This window comes from Typopeltis vanoorti, chromosome 15, assembly GCF_054136105.1.
Source record: "Typopeltis vanoorti isolate ZY-2024b chromosome 15, IOZ_Tvanoo_1.0, whole genome shotgun sequence".
Classification (NCBI taxonomy): Eukaryota; Metazoa; Arthropoda; class Arachnida; order Uropygi; family Thelyphonidae; genus Typopeltis; species Typopeltis vanoorti.
Genome location: NC_143563.1, coordinates 82,453,361 through 82,477,940, shown reverse-complemented (window position 1 = coordinate 82,477,940; position 24,580 = coordinate 82,453,361). Strand labels below are relative to the sequence as shown.

At 33.5% G+C, this 24,580-nt stretch overlaps 1 protein-coding gene across 1 annotated transcript in view; it reads right to left on the bottom strand.

Moving 5' to 3' along the window:
* rhea (Talin_middle and talin-RS domain-containing protein rhea) overlaps nt 1-24,580 on the bottom strand; it is a 709,058-nt gene that overhangs the window by 250,911 nt on the left and 433,567 nt on the right. Inside the window, exons 31-33 of the mRNA XM_090405775.1 lie at nt 23,110-23,337; nt 11,336-11,455; nt 6,469-6,666 (exon numbers count right to left, since the gene is read on the bottom strand). Of these exons, the coding sequence (XP_090261901.1) occupies nt 6,469-6,666; nt 11,336-11,455; nt 23,110-23,337 (546 nt within the window). The remainder of the gene's footprint in view (nt 1-6,468; nt 6,667-11,335; nt 11,456-23,109; nt 23,338-24,580) is intronic.

Here is a 24,580-nt window from a genome sequence, read left to right as displayed (position 1 = left end):
TTTCTTTAAAACATCTTCGTTTTTCATTTTCTCTGTCCATGGTATTTTCAACATTCTTCTGATGGTCCACATTTCGAAAGCTTCTAATTTTTTCTCTGCTTCTTTATTTAGAGTCCAAGTTTCACTGTTGTAGAGAAGGCTTGACCAGATAAGCATTTTATTAATCTTTTTCTTGTGTCTATATTAATGTCTCTGGATGTTAGAACAGTTTTCATATCAGTGAAGGCTTTTCTTGCAATCTCTATTCTTCTTTTTATTTCTTTAAGGGAATTTCCTCTGTCTGTAAACATTTGTCCCAAGTATATAAAAGATTGAACCTGTTCAATTTTCTTTTTGTTAACAGTTATGTTCAATTTCTTATTTATTGGTTCTTTTGATATAATCATGCACTTTGTTTTCTTTAGGTTAATAATTAGTCCCATGTCTAAGCTTCTGTTGTAAATTTCTGAGATTAAGTTTTGAAGATCATCTTCCAATTCAACTATAAGAACTGTGTCATCTGCATACCTGAAGTTGTTGAAGTTCCTACCTCTGACTTTTACACCCTTCAGTTCTGAAATATTTTTAAAAACTTGCTCACTATATATATTGTACAGTAAGGGTGATAAGACACATCCTTGTCTTACTCCTTTTTTGATTTCAAAGTTGCCAAAATATGTATTTTTATATCTTATTGAGGCCATTTGATTCCAGTATATATTTGTAATTATATGTATTATACGTATGATATATTTGTAATTAATTAAACATTAATTATATTTAATGTTTACAACACCATAAATCAGGGATCGCCAAACTTCTTTGACCGTCAACCCCCTTCAAAAGTTTGACTTTTTATCGACCCCCTCTATTTTTTTTACTATTATGTAATTATAATAGGACAAGCAAAAAAGATGCTTACAGTGTTTATTGTATGTATAATATAGTATATATTATTATATTGGCTTAACGTCAAAGGGATGCGTTTTTGTTTTTGACGTCCTTAACATTACATATTTGATAGAAGGGATAAATAATATATAAAATATAAAATTTAATTTAGATAACAAAATAACAATAATACAATCTTCCTTATATATATATGAAAATAAGACTTTATTAACTTGGTATACAATTTACTAATGTTGTCGATGTGAAGGTGTGCTTCGTGACTCTTGACAAGATTAGCAATGTTGGGTTCAAAATTAGTAACTTTCAGCCTTAAATCACCACAGAATTCTATATTTAGCTTATTTCTTTGTTTTATTAAAATGGAATTAACATGGCTGAAGCCAGCTTCAACCATGTACAAGCTTGGAAAGGCAAGCAAAAAGGGGAGTACCACTTCAGAAAGTTTTGGATATTTTTCTACAACATTTATATTCGTCCAAAAGTAACTTAAAGTCCTATTTTTAAAAAGCACCTTAGCTTCAAGATCAACTGACAATTCAATAAGTTCATCTTGTAAGTTACACTCAATATTTTCAATATCTGCAGAAAATGGCATGATAATCCAATCTGGAATGATGTTTTCATTTCGTTTCTTAATGAAGCAATAAACCCAAGTTTCAAATATTCTAACGAATATTGTCTGCATTTCTTTTTAGAATCTGAAGCTGCCATTGTGGTTACTGGGGTTGTAACAAAATAATTAAAATTGAAGTCAGTAAGCAAAAGTAATAGGTCTAAATAATATACCTACTCACATATTGCTATAGGATGTACAAAACTACCAGCCCTGCTGAACTCTTCAACACAGAGAAGTTTAGTTCATGAATGAATAACGATTGAATTATAATATGTATGTTGATGAATTTTAGAACATTAACGCTCACTTGTATGTCTATGCGCAAAAATGAGAGTGGGACCGAATACGTGTAAGTATAAGTAAATAAGCAACCGCGCAAGGTTTGCAATCTCGAGGCAGCTGGGCATGAACCACCGACATCCGTTTATTGTAAATACGTCATTTTGGCCTACTCGATTGGCCTCTGTAACTATTTTCATGACCTTGCTCCATCTTACAGGTCCTATTCATGTCACTGTTCCCACGATTCACTCTTAATTGCATTGTCATTCAGGATGGAGGTAATCCCAGTTAACCGAATTATATTTTACCAGTACAATGATGTCGTATATTTTTCTATCGACCACTTTGGAGGCCACTGCCATAAATTAAAGATGCCAAGAAATTATATTCTTAGTTTTATCCTTTCTCCGAGTGTAACCAAACAAAGTCTGCGTGTGAAGTAACTTCACAAGTGGGCTACTTGTATGTAGAGGCTGATGACTTTGCACCAACACACATATCCTTAAAGACATGTTGTAAGCAAGTTCGTAAGGATATGTTGTAACAACATTTTACATCACCAACTGGTTTTTCCTCTTCTAACTGCACAGATTAGGCAGGTTAAAATGCTGAGACATTTGCTATTGACCTTACACAAATTGTTCACGTACTCACTCAAATACCAGATATTCGTAACCACTCTCTAAACAACTTGGACCTCATGCTTATTAGTGCTTACTAATGTTGCTTGTCCTCTATGGAATTCAGACCACAGCCTAGAGCTAATCTCTTCTCCCATGGAGCAACACACACACCCTACAAATGTGTGGTATGACATTACAGAAATGCCAAGTGGGTTGATCTTCACAACTTCTGTGCCTCATTTCCTTGGTTGAGTACTACTTCCAACTTTCTGACCCAAATATAGGTACTGAATGTGTCACTGAAATAATTCTCATAGGTATGGAAATGTTTACTCTCTATTCTACTCTACATTCCTAGTCCTTAACTTAGCCTTGGTTCTCCAAGGTGCACCAAGGTTGCACAAGTGAATAATCAAGCATACTGTAACTGGCTTTCATCCAAAACTCCATCTTCATTAACTGCTTATATCGATGCACTAAATAGCTGCAAGATAATAATTGATCAACCAAAATGGATCCTGAAAGAGCAAAAGCAGGAACCTTGCATTCTGTCCAAACAACAGTCATGCCTTCTAGAAGTGATGGACAAAGGCCATCAGCTGTGGCATTTGTCCATCACTGCAACACTCAGCCATTCCAAACACTTATCATGATGCCCTCTTTGACCTTTCAACAGAAAGAAATAACTTTATCCAAATTAGATACAAAAAAAAAAAGTCTCCTGGTACTGATGGCATTTCTCCAATCATCTTAAAGGTGTGTATTCCATGTAAGTTAATGTGTTTTAACTTCCATTCTGTGTTGCTTTTTATGCTATCGTATACCATTGGTATCTATCCTACAGCATGGAAATTAGCCCACATACAATTCTGAGGAATAGCCTATTCTTCAAAATAACAAATCGTTACAATCACACTACCACCCAATTTCTCTTACCTCAGTTCTCTCTGATGCTATGTTGAAAGTGCTCAACTAATAAATTGATACGTATGGATTCCACCATTGTCAATCAACAAGGAAATCTGCTTGCCTGTCACTCATCTTGGGACAAACACCATGGAAATATATGACACATCTTAGATGATCAGCCTTGATATTTCCAAGATTTTCGATAGGGTCTAGTAGGTTCCCATCCTTTGGCATGTCCCATGACTTCTGAAAATGGATTGCCAGCCTTATGACTGAACAGATCCATGGTTGACGGTACCTTATCCTTTAACTGTGCAACTACTGCTGGGGTGCTATAAAGGTCTGTTCTCTCACCTATGTGTGCATGTGTAAGACCTAATCTAGTTGACCACCAACCTAATCTTCTTCTTCTTCTGCAGCTTCTCCCACTTAAATGGTGTCACTGTTTGTAATGAGTCTCTTCCACACCTTCCTGTCTTGGGCTGTCACCACATCCAAGTTCTTCATCTTCAAGTCCTCTTCTACCAGCTCCCTCCATCTCTTCTTTGGCTGCCCACGCTTCCGCCTTCCTTGCACATCCATCTGCACGACCCTTCTTCCCACATATTCGTCCTCCCTCCTCATCACATGACCAAACCATCTCAACCTTGCCTCCTGTATTTTTGCTCCTAAGTTTGTAACTTTCACTGTTCCCCTGACATAGTCATTTCTCAGACGATCCTTTCTGGTCACACCGCACATCCACCTAAGCATTCTCATCTCTGCTACTTCCATCTTGCTGATATTATTTTTCCTCAGGGCCACAGTTTCTATAGCATATGTCATAGCTGGCCTCACTACTGTCCTATAAATTTTGCCTTTCAGATTGATCAGCACCCTCTTATCGTATAACACTCCAGCCATCTCCCTCCAGTTCCTCCAACCCGCTTGTATCCTGCATCCCACTTCCTTCTCAGCTCCTCCATCTTCTTCCACTGTTGAACCTAAGTATCTAAAGTCTCTCACCTTCCTGATGACATTTCCTTCCAGCTCCAGATCTGTCTCCTGGCCGCCACCCACTGCGCAACACATATACTCTGTCTTACTTCTACTCAGTCTCATACTTCTCTCTTCCAGTACTTTTTTCCATCTTTCCAGTTTAGTTCCCACTTCTTCTCTTGAATCTACACACAACAAGATGTCATCTGCATACAACATTGACCACCAACTGTGTATTAGGTTGACCACCAACCTAATACACAGCTTTATTAGTGACAGTACACTATACTACTCCCTCTCATTTGACAAATCCTTGTCCTATGCATATCACTAAGATCTCTACTATCCCAAATTCTGATCTCTAAACCATTCTTCGAATAGGTTCAGAGAATCTTATAAGTTTCAATGCTAGCAAACAGTTCTCCCTTATCTCTCACCCCCACCCCACAATAAAAGAACAATTTCCTAAAAGTCTTGCTCTCGACAACACTCAAATCTCTATAAAAGATGAGATCATTTCTTGGGATTTCTCTATCATCAAACCTCTCTTGGCATAAGCATATTACAAGTATTGCTTCTTGCCATTAAAAAAAAAAAAAAAATCAGGATTTCTCTTTTGCTGAATGTGTTACTTTACTCTGAATCATTGAATAATACTGTTTATTAGATCCTTCAACACATCGAACTTTAAATTTTCTGCAAACTATTGTGCACACCTACTGAACAATGACTGACTCATGTCAGCTTCTACACTCCACATGTTTCTGTTTTTACTTTTATTTTTGTGTAATGATTCCTATATATGCTGTTGTTAGTTATGTAATGATTCATATTTACTGCTTATTGTATATTTTTTGTTCTTCCTAACCCAGAGGAAGCCACTAACATATGTTGTGAAACTAGTACGTTTAATTAAATAACTATTATGACCTATAAAATAACCCAGTGTTAGTTATTTTTGCTACACTAGCTTTCGGTCTAAAAAAATCCACATACTCATTATATTATAGGTTACTAAACCTGTTGTGTATGGGATTCTTCTTCCTATGGTTTTGGTAGGCCCTTATGCACCCATAACGTTTGAAGCATTTCCTAACCATTATTCCAGGGTGATCAGCTTTGCAGTTTATATACAAAATGTACTATGCCTATAGTACATTTTGTATATAAACTGCATTTGTTCTCCTGGTTACTTTGTCTGTTTTGCAGGATGAAAAACATGAGTTTCCTGGAAGGGAAATCCTGATTCCTGTATATGAGGAAAAGCCAAGTCATCTTCAATTGAACAGCCCTGATAAAGGTTTTTTCATGTCCTAGACAGGACTCGAATCCAAGTGTATTCCACCCAAAAGGCATCACTGAAACTGACTTGAGATGCAGAGGCTTTGCATATTGAATTATCATGAAAAAATAATAATAAATAAATAAAAAAAAGAAAGTTGTATCTTTTACCATTTGCATTCTGATAAGCTATTAAATCTTGAAAATAACATTAATAAGACACATTTTGGCCCATTTCAGTTCATTCCATGCCCTGAACTAGACACATGTGCTAACAGTGCAGGATACTTGTCTATTTTGTCCTGATAATGCCAAAAGAAATGATTGACTGGCTAAATTGATCATTGTATGTATTTGGTATCACATAATACCAAAAACCGCTCAAACTTTTCTTAGCTTATGGATAGTTGAAAGTTAACTTTTATAATTTTTCAGAACAAAGTCAATCTATGTTTATATTCATATGAACAGAATATCCAAAATGCAAAACAATATCCATTCACAACAACTGATTCAAACTGACAAAGCCATCATTTCAGAATACAAAATTGTTAAATGTGTTATTACTTTTAACTTTACTTTCTTGGTGCATACAAAATTACAACCAATGGTTATTACAGTAATTACTTTATATGGGAATGTGATTTTAAAGGGCGGCTTAATGACTATTCAAATATTATGGGTTTAATTTTGGATTAAAAAAAAAAAATACAAGCTTCAAATTGTTTAATTAGACAGACCAAATACTAGTTATGGATTTAGGTCAATTTATCCAATAAAATATATCTACATATCTATCTGTGATATTTTAAAAAGTTACAAAACTAATAATTCTCTTAAAATGCTCAGAGAAATATTTTAGGTTATAAATATTCTAGTATTATTTACCTTAGTTTGTCCAATTATCTCCATACCGCAATCAAGTAAATCGCCAAAAGCATTACCAAACTTTTTAGCTGAGGTTGCTAAATGAGTGGGTGGCCCTTTAGATGATGCTACTACATTTGTTGCTGCTTCATTCAAATTTGCTGCTGCATTATTCAAGTTGCTCTGAAGTTCACTATATGGCTTATTAGACTGAGGAAACTGCAAAGGAAAAAAGTAACGAAGTAAGAAAAAACAACAACAACTAGGTCTTCGTTTATAATTACATTCTAATTTATATTGACTGCATATAGATGTATTAATTAATTCGTTTTGTAAATGATTAGAAATATATGTTACTATATTTATGAATTACTTGAATATTACTTTAATTCAAAACTAAATCATTAAAAAATATTAAAAAAAGAAGTATCAGAGAGAAAAAATAATATAATAACATACCTACATATTATTTGTATTAATATGCTGGTATAAACTACAATACACTTAATAGTAAACACATTTTATTTGTCCATAATTTTAAAATTATGGATAAATAAACATACACTTAATACTCATCACAGTTTATTTTTCCATAATTAAAAGCAATACCAATTATTAATAAGCAAGATTTCAATTAGTCTTTTTTATTTATGAATCTTAAAACTAATGTTTGTTGTAAAGATTTCAATTCGATATTTCTCAAATTTCCCCTTAAAACACTCAACACCTTAAAAGTCTCATTATTTGCCTCAGTTTCTTCAAAAAAATTGCATAATGTGTCCACTGCACCTTGTGCCTGGGAAATCGTCCAGCCTGATTTTGATTCATTTTCATCACTTGTCATCATCTTTATCATTGTCTTTGTTGAGCACAGCATCAATGATATCACTCGCTGTAGGAAGACCACTAGTTAACAAGTCATTGACTCATACAAATTCATTAATGTCATTATTAAAACCTAGAATGCTGTTGCATAGCAACCAATTGGATAATAATAAGTTTTCTTCATTTGTAACATATTCATCTACGAAGTAATTGGATGTCATTGTCAAAGCAACATTATTCCATGCAGCATTCAATAAATGTATAGCATCCAATATCAATATAGACCCATTAAATTTCTGCTCTCTTTGACTAATATAATGTAGAATTACAAATCTTTTGTAAGATCCTTTCTTATTCTTGATTACACTCATGTCCACTGTTTCTAAAATTCATGTTGCATTGGGAAGCAGAAACACTAGCTTAATGTTAGACAAATTTTGAATCTGGGGGATGTGCAGGACAGTTATCAACTAACAATAAATATTTTTCTTTTCGAATAATTCCTTATCCATCATGTAAGTACTGCCAAAAAATAACCAAAGTCATACAAGCTTTCTTGTTCATACTGTAATCCACAGGAAGTTTCCTTATGCTTCTGAAACACTGAGGTGTAATAGTTTTCTGATAACAAACAAGGTTTTTTTTTTAAGCAAGTCTTTGATTTTTTTCCACCAACATATTTTATGCTTTAAATTTAAATGTATTGTCAGAATTGTAGATGTTTTTTTATTGAAATCTTTCCTGATTTCAGCACAACCACAGCTAATCTATTCATCTGTCATTATTGGATCTGCAGATTGAGATTCTCCACTAGTTTTTGAATAAATTATATTATGTCAGTTCAGTTTTTAAATTGATCAGCCAACCATTGTTAAATACAAAATCGTCAACATCAAAATGGCTTAGCAAATTTTCCCACTTGAACCTTCAAGATCCAGTGCTAATATGAAAGTATCTTTATTCTTCATCAATGTGGATACTGCTGAAGAGGACAAAGTAAACTTTTTACATACTTCAATATTTTTCACACCACGTTCTAACTCAAGAATAAGTTAGACTTTGTTGCAAAATAAGGGAGAATGTCTTTTAGTAGACATGAATCTGATGGAAAGGTTAATTTTTAACTAATTTTACAGTCATGACAGCATTTGGGTAAAGTGAGGGAGGTGGGCCAGAGGCAAGACACTGGCGAGATAGGTCAAGTGATTCCCAAGTGCAAAATAAGGTAATAAACTGGCCTATAATTTGATGCTGATTGTCATAAAAGCTAGGTTGCTGCTTTTGTTTTTCCTATTCCAAAAACTAAATAAGCAATTAAGAATATTTGCTTAGTTACCAAAATTTGTACGGTATATCCATGTAGTATGCTCATCATAAAAGTGAGCAACTGGATGGGAATATGCATAAATTAAAATCATTATAGCTTTTTGCATATTACAGCTATGAGCTTGTTATTTCCAGGTTTGTCACAACAAAGCTAGATTGTATTTTTGTCATGAACCATCTTAATATTATTTTGAAGACGCAAGTATCATGTTCCATGTAGAGTAGGGGAAAAACAAGAGGTCATACTTGGAAGCTGTCTAAGAGTGTGGTTAGTAAAGATGAGTAGACTAGGTTCTTTTCTTGAAGATTGGTGAATGAGTGGAATGAGCTGTGTATTGTGTTAATGAATAGAGTGGGTATCCCACTATGAGTTTAATTCCATGGAGTGCCCATATAAATAATAATCATAAGTAACCTACAGATCATATAAACACTAAACAACCAATGAATAAATATTCTTGTACCTAAAATTAATTTAAGTATTAACATATTTCCGAATTCATCAATTCCTGATATGTACCCCAAGGAATGTATATTATAGTATAATAGTATATAATTAAACTTATGTTGCCACTAATACTAGCTTCTTATCAGCAATTTTCTTCCAAATTAATCTGTTACTTGCCAGGACTCCAATGTTATCAATCATATATGTCTGACTTCTAAGGCACCATTAACTGCATCACTTAGACCTCATTTGACTTCTCAACCTTCTTCTTGCTATAATGGCACCCAACATCTGTCTTACTAATCCATCCACTCTTGTTTATTTAAGTGAACTTCAACCTCAGATTAGCTCCACTCATGCATTCTTGAATGCCAACAATGCCAAATTGCTTTCTAATTTTTCGTCCTCTACAAAAAATTAAGATTTTTCTCAGAATTCTATTATCTGTGGTTCTAAAGTCTTTGATCAAATCCCTTCGCTCCCTGCCCCAACCCACCAGCTCTCAGATCTATCAAATAAACTAGCATGAGCTAATTCTCTCTTATTCCATATAAATCTATTCAATTAGTTCCAAACCATACTATGCCTAGCTTATTCTATATTTCCAAATTTCATTTACTGCCTTCGATTAAAATTATACCTAAATAGCTTTTACCTGCTTCATACAGTACATTCTTCACTGAGAATGAAGTCAATGTTTTCCAGCTCATCTTAGTATATTTTCAGGTATACTTACATGGAACACTCAAGCAAGAAAATTCCTCTGAAATTTAATTCTTAAATTTAATTTTATTACCCCATTTTTTTAAAAAGGGATACTATGAAAGTTCTACTATAATCAAATGGAATGTGATCTTCTGAATTATGCAGTATAGTCACTGTAAAACTTTTATATTTGTATTTATGATCAAATATCTATCCTATCTTTCTATATTTCAGGTTTATGATGGTTTTTTTTCTTTTTCAAGTACTGATATGCACTCTTTGCATTTATAATGAATATTTTATATTAATTTTCCATCCCTTTATCTGATTTACAATTTTTCAAAGTCCTCTCTCAATAACTTTCTATTCACCATAGCTGCAAGATCTCTAGCATCGTCAATTACTCCGATCATAATCCCACCAATATAATACGCTGCTGGATATCACATAACCCCAAAGTGCATAGGCAGGATAATCAGAGTTATCTACTAATATAAGCAGAATCGCTCAACGCCCTGCCTATCTGTGCATCATCATCAAACAACTGCAAGGTTTGGTTCTTGTTTTCAAATTCTTTCATTTTTGTTTCAATATGTGTATATCTGAATCTATAATTCAACTCTGAAAGCAGCAAAACTATATTTATTTTTAAAACTTGCTTACATATTTTTCTTTTCAATAGGATGTTCATTTTTATCATGCTCAAAAATAAATGGTGGTTACTTGTTATTTCAAATCCCTTTGAACCAAAATGAAGATATTATTATCTACAATAATATCAATACATTTTTTCTTATTTCTTGTGTCTTCTGTCCATGTGAATTTCTGCAGCTTTAAAGTTGGAACATGGCATTAATGATGACTAGTTTGCATCCTGAATAGAAATCTAACAATACTTATTACTATTATTATCTTGGCCCTTTTCTCCAAACATTTCTACATGTTTGTGGTATTTAGTCCATGTCAATTTCTGCACATCTTTATGTTGGAACATGGAAAATCGATCAATACTTATGATTATTATTAGATTTGACTTTTTTTCTAAAATTTCTCCAAGCATTTCCATATACCTTATATTTGTTTCCCACACCCCAATTTTTCAGTATACAGGTGGATACCTACTAATAGGGCTGCACCATGTGAAAGTAAGGTTTGGATATTAGATCAGACACCCAAGAAGGTTGTCCACATTCCTTGGCTATGTATGTCTAACAATTATCTAGCTCTGACCCTTTAGTGGCCTCAGTAACAATAATAATAATATTTAATTCTTTTATTTTACATCATAGCTTTCTTAGACTATCTTCTTTTTCTATTTTTGGTATTTACTTGCATTTTTCAAAGCCATTTATCCCCCTCCCCTCTACAGTTGTTTTAGAGGGGGGGGGATAAATTTTTTTTGTTATATTTTTTGTTATATCAACAATCTTTATCCAAGTGCTTTATCAGAACGTACATTTCCTAAAATCACATTAGGAATGGTTGCACCTTGCACAAATAATAGTATTATTATTGAATAATAAAAACTGTTCTAGAGATAATTGTTATTTCACAAAGACAAAATATGATTAAAACAAAAAATACCTCCAAAGAATTTAAAAGTTGGCTAGCATCTGTAATATTTCTTATGGCATCATCAACATCCTTCTGTCCTGGCAGACAATTTACACAGTTGTTCAGTGCAGTTGATACTGATTTGGCTACCTATAAAATAAATTAAAATGTCATAAATATGAAAATAATCAAAAATCTTAAAAATTAATCTGCCTAGATTAATTTTTAAGACAAATCTTATTTTCTCAAAACTTATAATATAAAGGAATATAATGATAAATGCCATTATCATTATATTCCTGATATGTACCAGGGGTGCACAGGATATTATGATAGTACTATACGAAAAGGTTACATCATTACTAACTTACAATTGAAAAATTTCCTACAAATTAATCTGTTATCTGTCAAGATGCCAACATTGTCAGATTTTATATTTTTGTCTTCTAACGCTCTTTTCACTGTATCAACCCACCTACATCTTGGTCTTTTTCCTGCCAACTTGGAAAAGAAGGCTTGTTTTGCTAATCTTTCTTAAACAGAATGGGAGAGGAAACTCTAATAACACATTCCTGAATGCTAACAGCAGCAAGTTCATTCCTAATATTGCCATTTTTAATGTGATACTGCCATTGATTTTTTTTTTTTTTTTTTTATAGTCCTAATCTTTCTTGGAACTCGCATATCTCTGTGGTCTCCAGTCTTTGATTAAGTGTTTTATATCTAACCTAGTTTGGACCCATAAATTAAAATTGGTTTGAACACTGTCATGTATACAGCTAATTTAGTGCTCTGACTAATTTCTTTCTTATTCCATATAAAATTATTCAGTTGATTTCCTACCAGCTTTACTATTTCTGTTGTCTATTTCCATATTTAATTTGCCATCTTCACTAAAAATCGTGCCTAAAGAGCTGAAATGTTTTTCTTGTTCTATAGGTTCTCCATTCAGTTGATTTTTTTCCCTGCCTATTTTCATTGTCTGTCTTTTTATTGCTGATCATATTATGATGATTATTATTATTATTATTACTCTTCTAATAATAATAATATAATACAATATAAATAATAATATAACTAATAATAATAACAAAATAATAATAATGCTCATCTTCATACCAAATTTATTACAATAATCATTTAATTTAGTCAGGGAATCTTGTACACTTGAACTATATTTATTTAAAAGTATAACATCACCTGTATAACGTAAAGGGCTGAGATTAATATCACCAATTCTGACATCAGGTTTAATACCATTTTCCTCCATAATGTGGATTCTGAACAGGTTTAGTTTTTGGTGCCTTGTCATATACCTTTTCCAGATCTACAAAACTTAAATATAGATTTTTGTTATATTCCCATGATTTCTCAACTATTTGTCTTAATGTGAAAATTTGATCCTGACAATTTCTATTTGGCCTGAATCCAGCTTGCTGTTCTTGAAGCTTTGCCTCCACAATTTTTCTCAAGTATACTTGCATAAATTACCAGGAACACTTCATCAGGGAAATAGCTCTGTAATTCTCACATTTTATTTCATTTCACTTTTTATAGATGAGTGCTATAAAAGCTCTACTCCAATCATTCGGAATTCCAACCATCTGACCAAGCCTTCTGAACTATGCAGTGTACTTACCATAAAACTTATATACCTCCATATTTGAGCACTTCTGGTCAAATATCATCTAAACTGCCCTTCACATTTCAGGATTTTGACAGCTTTATTTCTAATTCATGTATGGATATGTATTCCTGATTGCATTGCTGTTGAGTGTTTCCTACCAACTGTATTGACACCACTTGTTTCATTATCTTCAGTTTTCATGTCACATTTATCATTTCTAATTCCTTTTTATAGTATACTCATCCCTCCATTTCTAAGATTTTTCAAAGCTTCCAAAATACTACCTTCCTGATATTTATTGTCTATGTTCTTACCAAAGTCTTTCCATGGCTTTTATTTAGAAAGTTTTACACAGTGCTCTGCTTTCTTACATTTTCTCTGTATTCTCTAAGTGCACAAGCTGACTTACTTGCCAGGAACTTTGATATGCTTTCTTTTTTTAGTTGGCTTCCTCTTTAACTTTCTGAGTCCAATATGGAGCTCTGATTTTTCTATCACTGCAGATTACTTCACTACATGCTTCTCTATCTGAATCAATCAATTAATGCTTTTTTCAGGGTTTTCCAAACCTGTTCAGTTTTTCTTAAATAATGTTTATGTATTTGAGTCTTCATTTTATATCTGGTAGCTGTTCAACTTTGATTAATTTCAAAATTTTCTTACACACTTCTATTCAAGAGGAAGTTCATTTTTATCCTGCTCAACACTAAATGGTGATCACTTCCTATTTCAAATCTGTATATGCTTGTGTCAGTAGGAAAGCATCACTGTTGACAATAACACAGTCATTAGACTTTTCTGTTTTCTTGCATCTTCTCTCTATGTGAATTTGTGCACATTTTTATGTTGGAACATGGTGTTAATAATAGCTAGTCCATGTCCTGGACAGAAATCTAACAGGTACTTACCATTATTATTAGCTTTGTCTTTTCTCTAAATTTTCCCAAAATATTTCTATGTCTGGTAATCATTTCCTACTCTGTTGTTTAGATCTCAACAAGCACCAACGTTTCTTTATTTTTTGTTGTGTCAGCTGCCTTCTCTAATGCCTTGAAAAATTTCTCCACTCCTTACTTAGTAAAACTTTATTTGGGACCACAGGCAAAAATAAGTCTCATTGTTTCCCCTGCTTGCCTGCCATTCAAGAAGATTATTTAATATTGAATATTATAGATACTACTTTTTCCTGACCTGAATATAGCATTCTGTATTTGTTGCTTAGAAAGATCTCATAATTTTTGTGTTCTTTGTTTTAGTCACATTTATCATGTCAATCTGGTACTTGTCAATTCTTCTGGAAGTTCCATTTCTTTTTCATTGATGCTTCTCATGTTGATAGCACCAATCTTGAACTCTGTTGATATCAAGATGTGATGTGTTCTGTGATTTGCTCCAGTAGTCGACTTTGTGCTGTTCACTCTGGTTCCCTGCTGAAAACAATGTGGGTCTTGTTTAACAGCATGACATCCCTAGCCAGCATGAAATTCTGTCATATTGTACCATTATTTTGCTTTATGGTTTAAGCCAATAACAATACAATTTGGTTGCCTAAATCTCAAATTGCTAGCCTGTTCTCATTCATTCAGTATCCAAGTAGATACCTAACAGGGTGCACCATGAGCAGCTGAAGAACAGCTGCTCATGGTGACACTGTTCAAGAGATGGCCAGCAGATAATATATCTACTCTCTCTAGCCGATACTATGAACTGGACTCACACCTTGGACATGGATGCTTGTGAATGTCTTTGGATGGGAGAAGAATCACATCATTCAACGTGAGACAACAAGCCCACTTACCAGAAGTTTGAAAATTTCCATGTTTGCATGTTAAAGACAGGTTTCTAGATTAACCCAACTATGGTTCCAGTAACTATATGTTTGCAACCTGAAATGCTTCAGATTCAAAATATAAAATAAATAAAATAAAATAATAAATAAATAAGCCAACAAAATGGGAAATTAATAAATAAAGTATAAAGAAATAATATATTATGGCAAAAACTGGAATAATGTATCATATACTTGAGCACAGTTAAAGAATTTATGATATTTGGTGGTTGGTGGATGAGACTGAGCGGTGGAGACAGAGAGTTGTAGAGTAGGTGCCCTCCCTCGATGAGTCTTGGACTCCCTGGAGGTGTCAAATAATAATAATAATAATATGCCAATGATGTCTAAAGTGCATCTTGTGAACTGTATGCAGCTCTAGGAAGTCAGTACTGTGGCTTGCACAACATATCTGACCATTGAAGGATTTTAAGTAAGGACCCTAAGTAACTTCTTATTGATCACAAAAAGGCTGTCCTAACATAAAGAGAAAGTACAATTTAATACTCACATACAATGAACATTACTCAATCTTAATCAACGTTAAATGACCCTTCAAGATGAGTTAACATTAATTTCTAACAATCTGTACTTGAACGGCTATCCAAGAAGACTAGTCAATAAAATCCCTTTCTCTGAACCACCACAAAGAGAACAAGAAGATATTCAATATATAAAAACTATCGCAATTCCATATGTAAGTGGCATCTCCAACAAGCTTGCCAGCCTCCTCAAACCACACAAAATAAGAGTAACATTTAAACCAATAGAAACTATTCATAAACTACTAAGATCTCCAAAAGATAATCATCCTTTCTATAAATATGCTGGTGTTTATAATATTCCATGCTCATGTGGCTCAAGTTACATCAGACAGACTTCAAGAAGCCTCAAAATCAGACAAAAGGAACACATTGGCTACATAAAAAACAACAGACAGGACATTTCTGGCCTATCATCTCATTTCTCTACAACCAACCATGTCATCGAGTGGAACAAAAGTTGTTCCCCTTACATAGAGGGAACCTATCATTCAAGAATTTTCAAAGCAACCACAGTCGCTCATTCTACTGTTAACCTTAATAGAAATCAAGGTTTAATACTCCCAGAAATATGAAAAACCCTTATTAGATCTCTAAAAATACAAGAAATGAATTTCAATACAAACTACAGGAAGTTCCTTAGCACAGCTAGCTAATCTTGTACACACGATACGTGTTTCACTCACGTTCGATACTATTTTATTTGTAATTATTCTTGTCAGTTTTACAGTTACTCATAATTGTGAGATTATTTTAAGCCTATATGTCCTGAAGATGGCAACAGTTAAAGTGTGGCAAAACTAGTTGGTAGAGTTAATAATTTTATCAATACTTGATCTGTAAACCAAATATTATTGTACTAGTTAAATTAATCTGTTTGGAATGAATATAGTAATGAATGAATATTCCTTTTTGAGGCTTTCTTGATCTCAACTATAGCCATCAGCTTTTCAAATTTTTGGTTGGTAAGATTAATGTTGTTCTTACACGCTCAGTTAAGTGTTAGTCAATCAACATAGAGCCTTGCAAATTATATGCACATGAAAACCCAGGAAGCTTATACCCAAAAAATACATGGAAGGGTGCTTTGCTGGCAATCTGATGCAGTAAGTAACAATCAGGAATTCAAAGGATCTGTAACAAAGGTCAGTCAATTAAGTAAACAGCTGCAGCATTTCAGTTTCTGCATATTAGTCAAAGATCAACCATAGAATCAACAATGCAGACTATACTGGTGTCACAAACATCATAATTAGTCAAGGCGATTGTTGAACACCTGTGATATGGAATGACAAAGTGGGCAATCATGCTACTTTTTCTGATCAGATGGATAGGTATGAATATTGTCATTGCCTGGGAATTATCTAATGCTCAAGTATAACATCACAAATTAAAGTCTGGTGGCATAAATCTAATGGTCTGGAAATATTTCATTAGTACTGACCAAAGATATATGACTTTTATTGCTTGGTATAAATGGTTGGAAGGATAAACACTGGATATGCAGCACTACCACAGACTGCTGGTCATATTGACAGAAGGACAAAAATACATAACTAATCCCAAACTGGTAGTCCAAATCTCAATTTATTTTATGGATGGCATCTGTTTTGTTAAATCATTTAGTAACTTTACTAAATGTTTCAAGAGCAATAAGGAAGGATAATATTTCCAAATTTCACTAGGTATATTTTGTAAAGTTTTAGAGCTCCATAAAGGCAGGCTATTAAAGAATGAGAGATCTCTGTACCAAATATGCTTCTCTCACACATTCTTAGGGCGTTTTAAGGAGACTATTAGTAACAGTTTTGTAGTTCCCTTGTGGGATCATTATTTAATATAAATGGAACAGTCATACTGATTCTTTTCATTGTAGTTCTCTCTGAGAATAAAATCATTATTAGTATTACATGGTAACTTCACTGAATGGAAAGTCTCATTGCAAGAGGACTCACTGTGAGCACACTTAACTTTGTTAAGTGTGCTCAAAGTTAGTTAAGTGATACACTTAACTAACTTTGGCAACCCATTCTGCCAATTCACCACTCTTCAAGCAAAAAATTATTTACTCTTTGTGCCCTTGCACATCACATGTTTACATAATTCCTTTCTTGTTATGCATTGATAAATTTTTTTCTGTATCAATCCTATAAAACTCATTTTGCCATATCATCTCTTTTCCACTATGATATCTAATTTTTGTAACCAAATCTTGAAACTATCTTCATAGGAAACATTAAATACATCTACCCACCATCTTGGTCACTATTCTCTGGTTCTCTCCAACAGTTACTCATCCCTAATAAACCCAGACAAACAAATCTCTGAACACATTTGTTATGTGTGCTACACCTGTAGTCTTTATCAAAACATGATAAAGAGGAATAAAAAACCTCATCTCAGCTGGTCTGTTTCTTAACATCCAAGGGATCTTTTAAATTATTTTACCCACTTCTGTAAAATGTCCTCTGAACTTCAACTCCCAGTTCACTCCAAAATCATGCCTTATGAATTTTTCTGCAGTTTTCATTGAGATAGTGAAGCTTGCAATATTTTCATCCCAAAGTGCATAACTTACAAGGTACCATTTTAAACTTACAACCATTATCCTTTGTCTATACTATCAGTCTATTTAAATTACACTACAGGATCTCTATATCATCTTTAACTATCCTACCCAGTTTTGCATCATCAGCAAACAATTGGTTCCCTTAAATCATTTAATGTGCAAAGTAACTTGCTGCACAACTTTCTGTTTATTTATCTTCCAATCCTGGGCAACATCAGCATTAATCTCCTTAACTACTTCTCATGCTTGGTTAACAATTTCCTCTGCACATTCTTATGCTATGGCACTGCTTGAAGCTATCTCAGAAATTATCAAAAATCGCCTGCTCAGCTTTTGCACACACACACACGCACGCACGCGCACGCGCGCACACACACACACACACACACTTTAAGATGATTCCCACCCATGAAATGTTGTAAACTTATAGCACTTAGTACCATGGGCAGGCTAAAGATTATTTTCTATTTTTAAAAAAAAAATTATGTTTCTACTTTTTTTAAATTGATTTTTTACCTAATCTGAAAACCCCACTTTAGAGACCAACAGAACTTTTTCAAGTCACTTCAGGCCTCCAGTAAATGGATGGTGGTCTCAAGATGGTGAAATTCATCTGCCACTTAAAAGACAATCGCAAACATTTACCCCAGGTGGAATTCAAACCGACAGCCTATTAACTTTATTTTGTCAGAGAGAGAGAGAGAGAGAAGATCCACTATTTGGCCAACCATATATACTTTTCCATTACTGAAAATTCCATATTTGGCAGCTGCCGAGCTCATGGCTGCATGATAATTCTCTCCAATTGGGAGAATTATCATGTTCAGTTATGGACAAACTCAAGGATTCCACCACCAGATCAAGCACATTTCCCCCTATCCCCAATCACATTCTATTTCAGGTACTCATCTCTTAAAAATAATATAAATTCCATTCCTCTCCATACATGTCACCTTTCTTCCTTCAAATCTATATCTCCATAATTGAATTCCCTCATAATAATTAATTGCTCTGCACCACTGTATTAATTTTCCAATGCAAGCCATTCACATAATCTATTACAACCCCTAGACAACAACTATATATATATATGTGTGTGTGTGTGTGTGTGTGTGTAGAAAGTATTTTACCTTGGGTATAATAAATGTTAAAGATACCAAGCTATTTTAAATTTTAAACCTGGTTTTACTCCATTTCTCAAGTAAGCAAACAGACAAATAAGTCAAGTTTACGTCTGCACGTAATGCAAGGTCAGCTTGACTTGCATTACGTGCAGGCACAAGCTTGACTTATTTGTCTGTTTGCTTACTTGGGAAATGGAGTAAAACCAGGTTTAAAATAGCTTGGTATCTTTAACATATATATATATATATATATATATATATATATATATATATATATATATATATATATGAGTATGGTATGAGACCTCCCTGATACAACCTCCCTGATAGTCATTCAGCTGTAATCATGTACTGGCGTTCACGTGATGCAGCAAGCACGCACTCTCCCAACAATGCAACAAATGAAAGAACAGCTTCAACTACAACGTTTTAATGCTAATTATGTATAAAGACTGTCTATGATGTTCATAGTCTTTTAACCCTCAATGTTTAGTGTTTTTTCTTTTATAATGTCACCTGAAGAAGGCTGTTACAGGCCGAAACTAGTAGTGTGTTTATATTAAAACCTTTTTAATTAAATCTCGGTTCTAGTCATTCAATTTTTTTCATAAAACAATATATATATATATATATATATAGCATTATTGCATTTGTCTCACACCAATAGCCTCAAATGTACTTTCTCTTAAATCTCTGCCTTCTTGCTGAATTACTCCATTTGATTGCAATTTCTACTTCTTTTCAAATCATCAACAATGCCTTTACCTTACACTGTTCTCCTGTTTTTTCTATCAATCTTGAAAATATCATGTCTTACATTTTATTTCTATACCTATACCATTCTACCCAAACGAAGTTTCATTAATGCCTATAACTTTTGTCTAAGTTGAAATGACCAATGATCAAAACTCCTCCCCACTCCCTTATTCTAGATGCTTCTGGCATTAGTATTTGTCAATTGCGGTACTTCTACATTTTCCTGATGTATGAAGTAAATTTGATGGATGAAAGGGCTTGAATATGACCGAGTAAGGGAACTATTGGTGTGTGTGTGTGTGTGGGGGGGGGTAATTGAAGTCTACTGTATGTGCGGACATCATATTTCATATCTTTTATATTGTCTCTCATACCATACTCATCAGCTTTGAAATAATCTATATCTACATAATATATCAACTCTTTTAACTCTTTCTCCTCTTTGCATTTTAACAGCCATTGATATCTGTAATGAATCTGGGAAACATAATTTCTTCATGCTCTCACTGGCCTCTTAGGCTGACCATACAATGCTTTCTTGCATACTACTCACAAGGTGTTCGGTAGTCATCTGAGCTCACAATTTTTGGAAGACTTCAGATAGCCATACCATTTCTCTCATTACCACTTTGTTCTGATCTTCCACAGTTCTGTCATGTTATTATTTGTCATCATTCACAGTTCAGGCATGTTGCTCACTTTTGCTTGCTTTGTGTGTGTTTTTTCCCACTCCATTCTCACTGACACCAATTTTTGTCAGTGACATTCATCCATTTCAATAATATTCATCATTCTGCTATTACACTTTTTTTTTTACTCAACCCATGCTTCTAGCACTCACTTTTAAAACACTTTTAATAATCTTTCACAGTCTCCTTTTACTTCCATAAATCTTTCACCTTTTGTAAAGAATTAATTAAAGTCATTTTCAGAGGAACAATAAATGTTCCTCAGAAAATTTAATATTCAGAAATGTTAAAGAAAATGACATTTAATGTTCCTCTGGAAATGACCTTAATTTGAATAATTCAGAGTACCAAAAAATGAATTTTGGATGACACAGTAAACTTGCTAATAAATCTTTGTAAAGAATACATCTCATGCACACTGCATCTAATAAAATCCCTTGCATTAAATTTCCCAAACAATACCGACTTTTTGAGTACTGAGCAATTTTCTAAACAACCAAATAAAAATGAATAGTACACTCATAAAAACAAAGAAATTAGTTCATTTGAACATGATACTATTAATTATTTCTAAAAAAAAAATACTTATTATTCTGCAGTGTGTTAAATAGGAACAACTAATCAATCCAACAGCTACTGAATTACAGAGCAGCACTCTCTATTGACAAAATATAACTATCTGGAATTATTCCATACAGTCTTTCAGATGGTGTTACTATCTGAATGAAATTTAACTGAATTGATTTAAAACATGCAGTAAAACTTCCTAGTCAAGTTGGATGCTATCAGCTCATCCCAAAACATCTTTATCATGCTTGTGGAAAGATCAATGAATATTAAAAGGAAAATATAAGAGGAATCAATAATTTAATACTTGCAGATGACATGGACATTATTAAAGACAGAACAGTGATAAAATGATGATTATTAAAGAAAGAACTAGACAGAATAGTGATGAAGTGAAGAAGGCAGGATATGTGGGCTAAATGGACATTGAAAAATAACTAAAGCATGATATTCATGAAGAGGATGAAGAAGCAAATAAGGTCCAGGGACATGAGCTAGAAAAGGTTAGCAGCTTGACATACCTAGAGAGCAACATGATGCATGCTTTAGACTGTATAAAGGAGATAAAATCTTGGATAACAAAAGTGAAATTAAGCTTAACAGGCAAAAAAATAAGATATGGAAAAGTAAAGCAGTGACTGGAGACATGCATATTCAGAAGTGGTCTCTATGGAAGGGAGTGGAAAGAAAGAATATGCTGCAAAAAGGATCTACAAATTAGATGGATGAATGCAAAAGGTAATGAATGAATGAAGAACTCTACAGAAAAGTAAACTGGAAAGAGAATCAAATGTAAAAAAATAATTAAAAGGAAACTTAACCTTTTTTTGCACACATATCTGCAGGATGGATGACAGCAGAAAAGATACAATCTTGGTGTTTGGTAGAATACACACCATAAAAAGAAGAGGATGTACAAGAAAAAAGTGGGAAAAAGTTTCCAAGAGTTGAGTCATCTACCAATGGACAAAAGGGAAAGGTAGAAAATAATGAAAACTAAATCAGAAACCAATAAGCATTGGACCTATGGGTGTTGATTGTAATGATGATCCAGCTATTTGCAATGATAGAAAACTCTGGAAACATCAATGTAGAGACCATGCAGGATGACTTACACAGACTGGTGATATGTGCAAAGCATAATCAGTTGCCAGTTTAATCAGGCAAAGTACAGAACCATGTATGCACTGGGGTGAAGAAATCATTCTATATACTACAGTGATGGAAATGGCTGGCAGAAAATTGATGAGACCAGAGATTTGGAGGTGACTGCAGATAGAAAGATGAAGTTAGAGCATATTGCTAAGGTTGCAAAAACAGCTCATTAAATTACTTGGGTGCTGAAGAATACAAGCAGGGATAGGGAAGTTATGATTCCTTTTTTATAAAGCCTTAATGAGGCCATATCTGGATTACTACATACAGATCTGGTTGCCTGGATTCTTTGGAAATGAGGAAGTTTGGGAGAAGATCCAGAAGTGAGTGAGCAAGATTGTGAAAGTACTATGGAATGCTACCTATGAGGACAGACAGAATGTCTCTGAGTTACAAAAGCTATTTGATAAAAACCCTTTAATAATGTATGTGATCGGATTTACACAGAAGACTTTTTTGCGGGAAATTGTATACAAGAGTGTGAGGATTAATCTTTAACTTGGAGAATGAATGGAATGCATTCCAAGAGGCAGTTATGAGTGCTCTGCCAATGACTGAGCTCAAGTAAAAGATAAGTATTGTATGACTAATGGTTGGCACCAGCATCCCACAATGAGTATCTGACTGCATATGGAGATGCCTGAGAAAATAATAAGTATACATGTGTACAAAAATAAACACCTGGTACAAAGAAATTTGTATTACTATTCATGAGTATTTGTATAAGCAAATACCTATATTAATATTAAATAATACAAATGAATATTTTATTTCAAAATATTATAGAAGAATACTGTTAATTAAAAAAATATATATTTATTAAATATCTATCTATCTATAAATATGACCAAGAGTGTGTGTTGATGACCATGCTTACATGTAATACACACCTTTCAATTTTATATCAAAATTACTATCTTCAATTACATCAAGTGTAAATACTTCACCTGAGTTAAGCGCTGCTGGTTTTCAGGATTTCCAGGATTTTGTACAACTCTTCGTGCTTCTTCTACTAGTTGAGCAGATTTATCCATAACATCCCTAGCATTATCGATAATTTTTGTCTGCACATCTTTATCCTTACTTGTAGCAGCTACACCTCTAACAGCTTTTGTAAGAATTTTAAGGGCATTTGCAGTGTCTCGAGAAGCAATTCCTGTGTAATTCTCATTTCCCTAAGAACAAAATAAAATTTATTATTCTATATATCATCAAAACATAAAAGCAAAAATAAAATCATTACATTTTAAACAGAACAGGAGATATAAGATTAACAATACAAGTGCTCACTGCAATAATAAAAGCAAAAGTCTCAAAGGAAGACTGATATATAGGAAGCTTGATGCAGTTTGGAATGCTTTAGGAAGATTAAAACATAAGAATTGATAAAATCAAAGACATGAAAAAATTTAGAAGATATTTAATATCTTCATTGGTTGCTTGAGAATTGTGGAGAGTATTTTATTTAATTGCTCTTTTATTTTTTTTTATTTTTATTATTTTATTTAATTTTATTTAATTTAACCTTATATACTCTCTCTCTCCCAGAAGGGAGAGAGAGAGTATATAAGGTTTTTTTGCATTTCTGACATATTGTGTGGTTCTTATCACCAGTGGATAAATAAATTACTCCTCATGACTCCCCACACCAACCAAACGGTCTGACACTCTCAACCCACCTTAACTCCGCCTAATACATAATTTCATTAAACCATGCTCATAATTAGTTATCTCTGTTCTACACCTGATAACATTATAAAACAAAATGGCCACACAACATCATCTTGCTGGCTTGCTGTATATATTACAGGTTTTATGTTCCTTTTGTTCTTTATTTTTATCACTTTAATTCTAAGTTTGTTTTATTCATTTTTCATTATTAGATTAAATAATGTAATAGACAGAATCTAATACAAAAAGTATCTACACTAAAATTATAGGTTCTTCATTTTCAACATCTCCTAATTACAAACCATCTCAGCCTGATCAAGTCCTGGTTCAAGTACTATGTCATCCTTAACTTAGTTCTTTGTAGTTCTTAGCCAATGGCTACAATCCCTACAAAATAAATAAACTACTACATAGGCCCATTACTCTGCCCTCCCCCTAATACACAAGAATACAACATGACCATTTCTATTCCCTATATCAGAGGTACATCGGAAAAGATAGCCAAAGTATTGTTGAAACATGGCCTTCGCACCACTTTCAAACCTCATGTCAAGCTGGCAACTCTGATCCGCTCACCTAAGGATAAACTTCACCCTTTAGCACACCCAGGAGTGTATGAAGTTCCGTGTGACTGTGACTTGGCCTATTATGGGCAAACAGGAAGATCAATGAACATCCGCCTGGAAGAACATGAAAGATACATTCGCTACTATTACTATAGCAAGTCGGGACTGGCGGACCATGCTT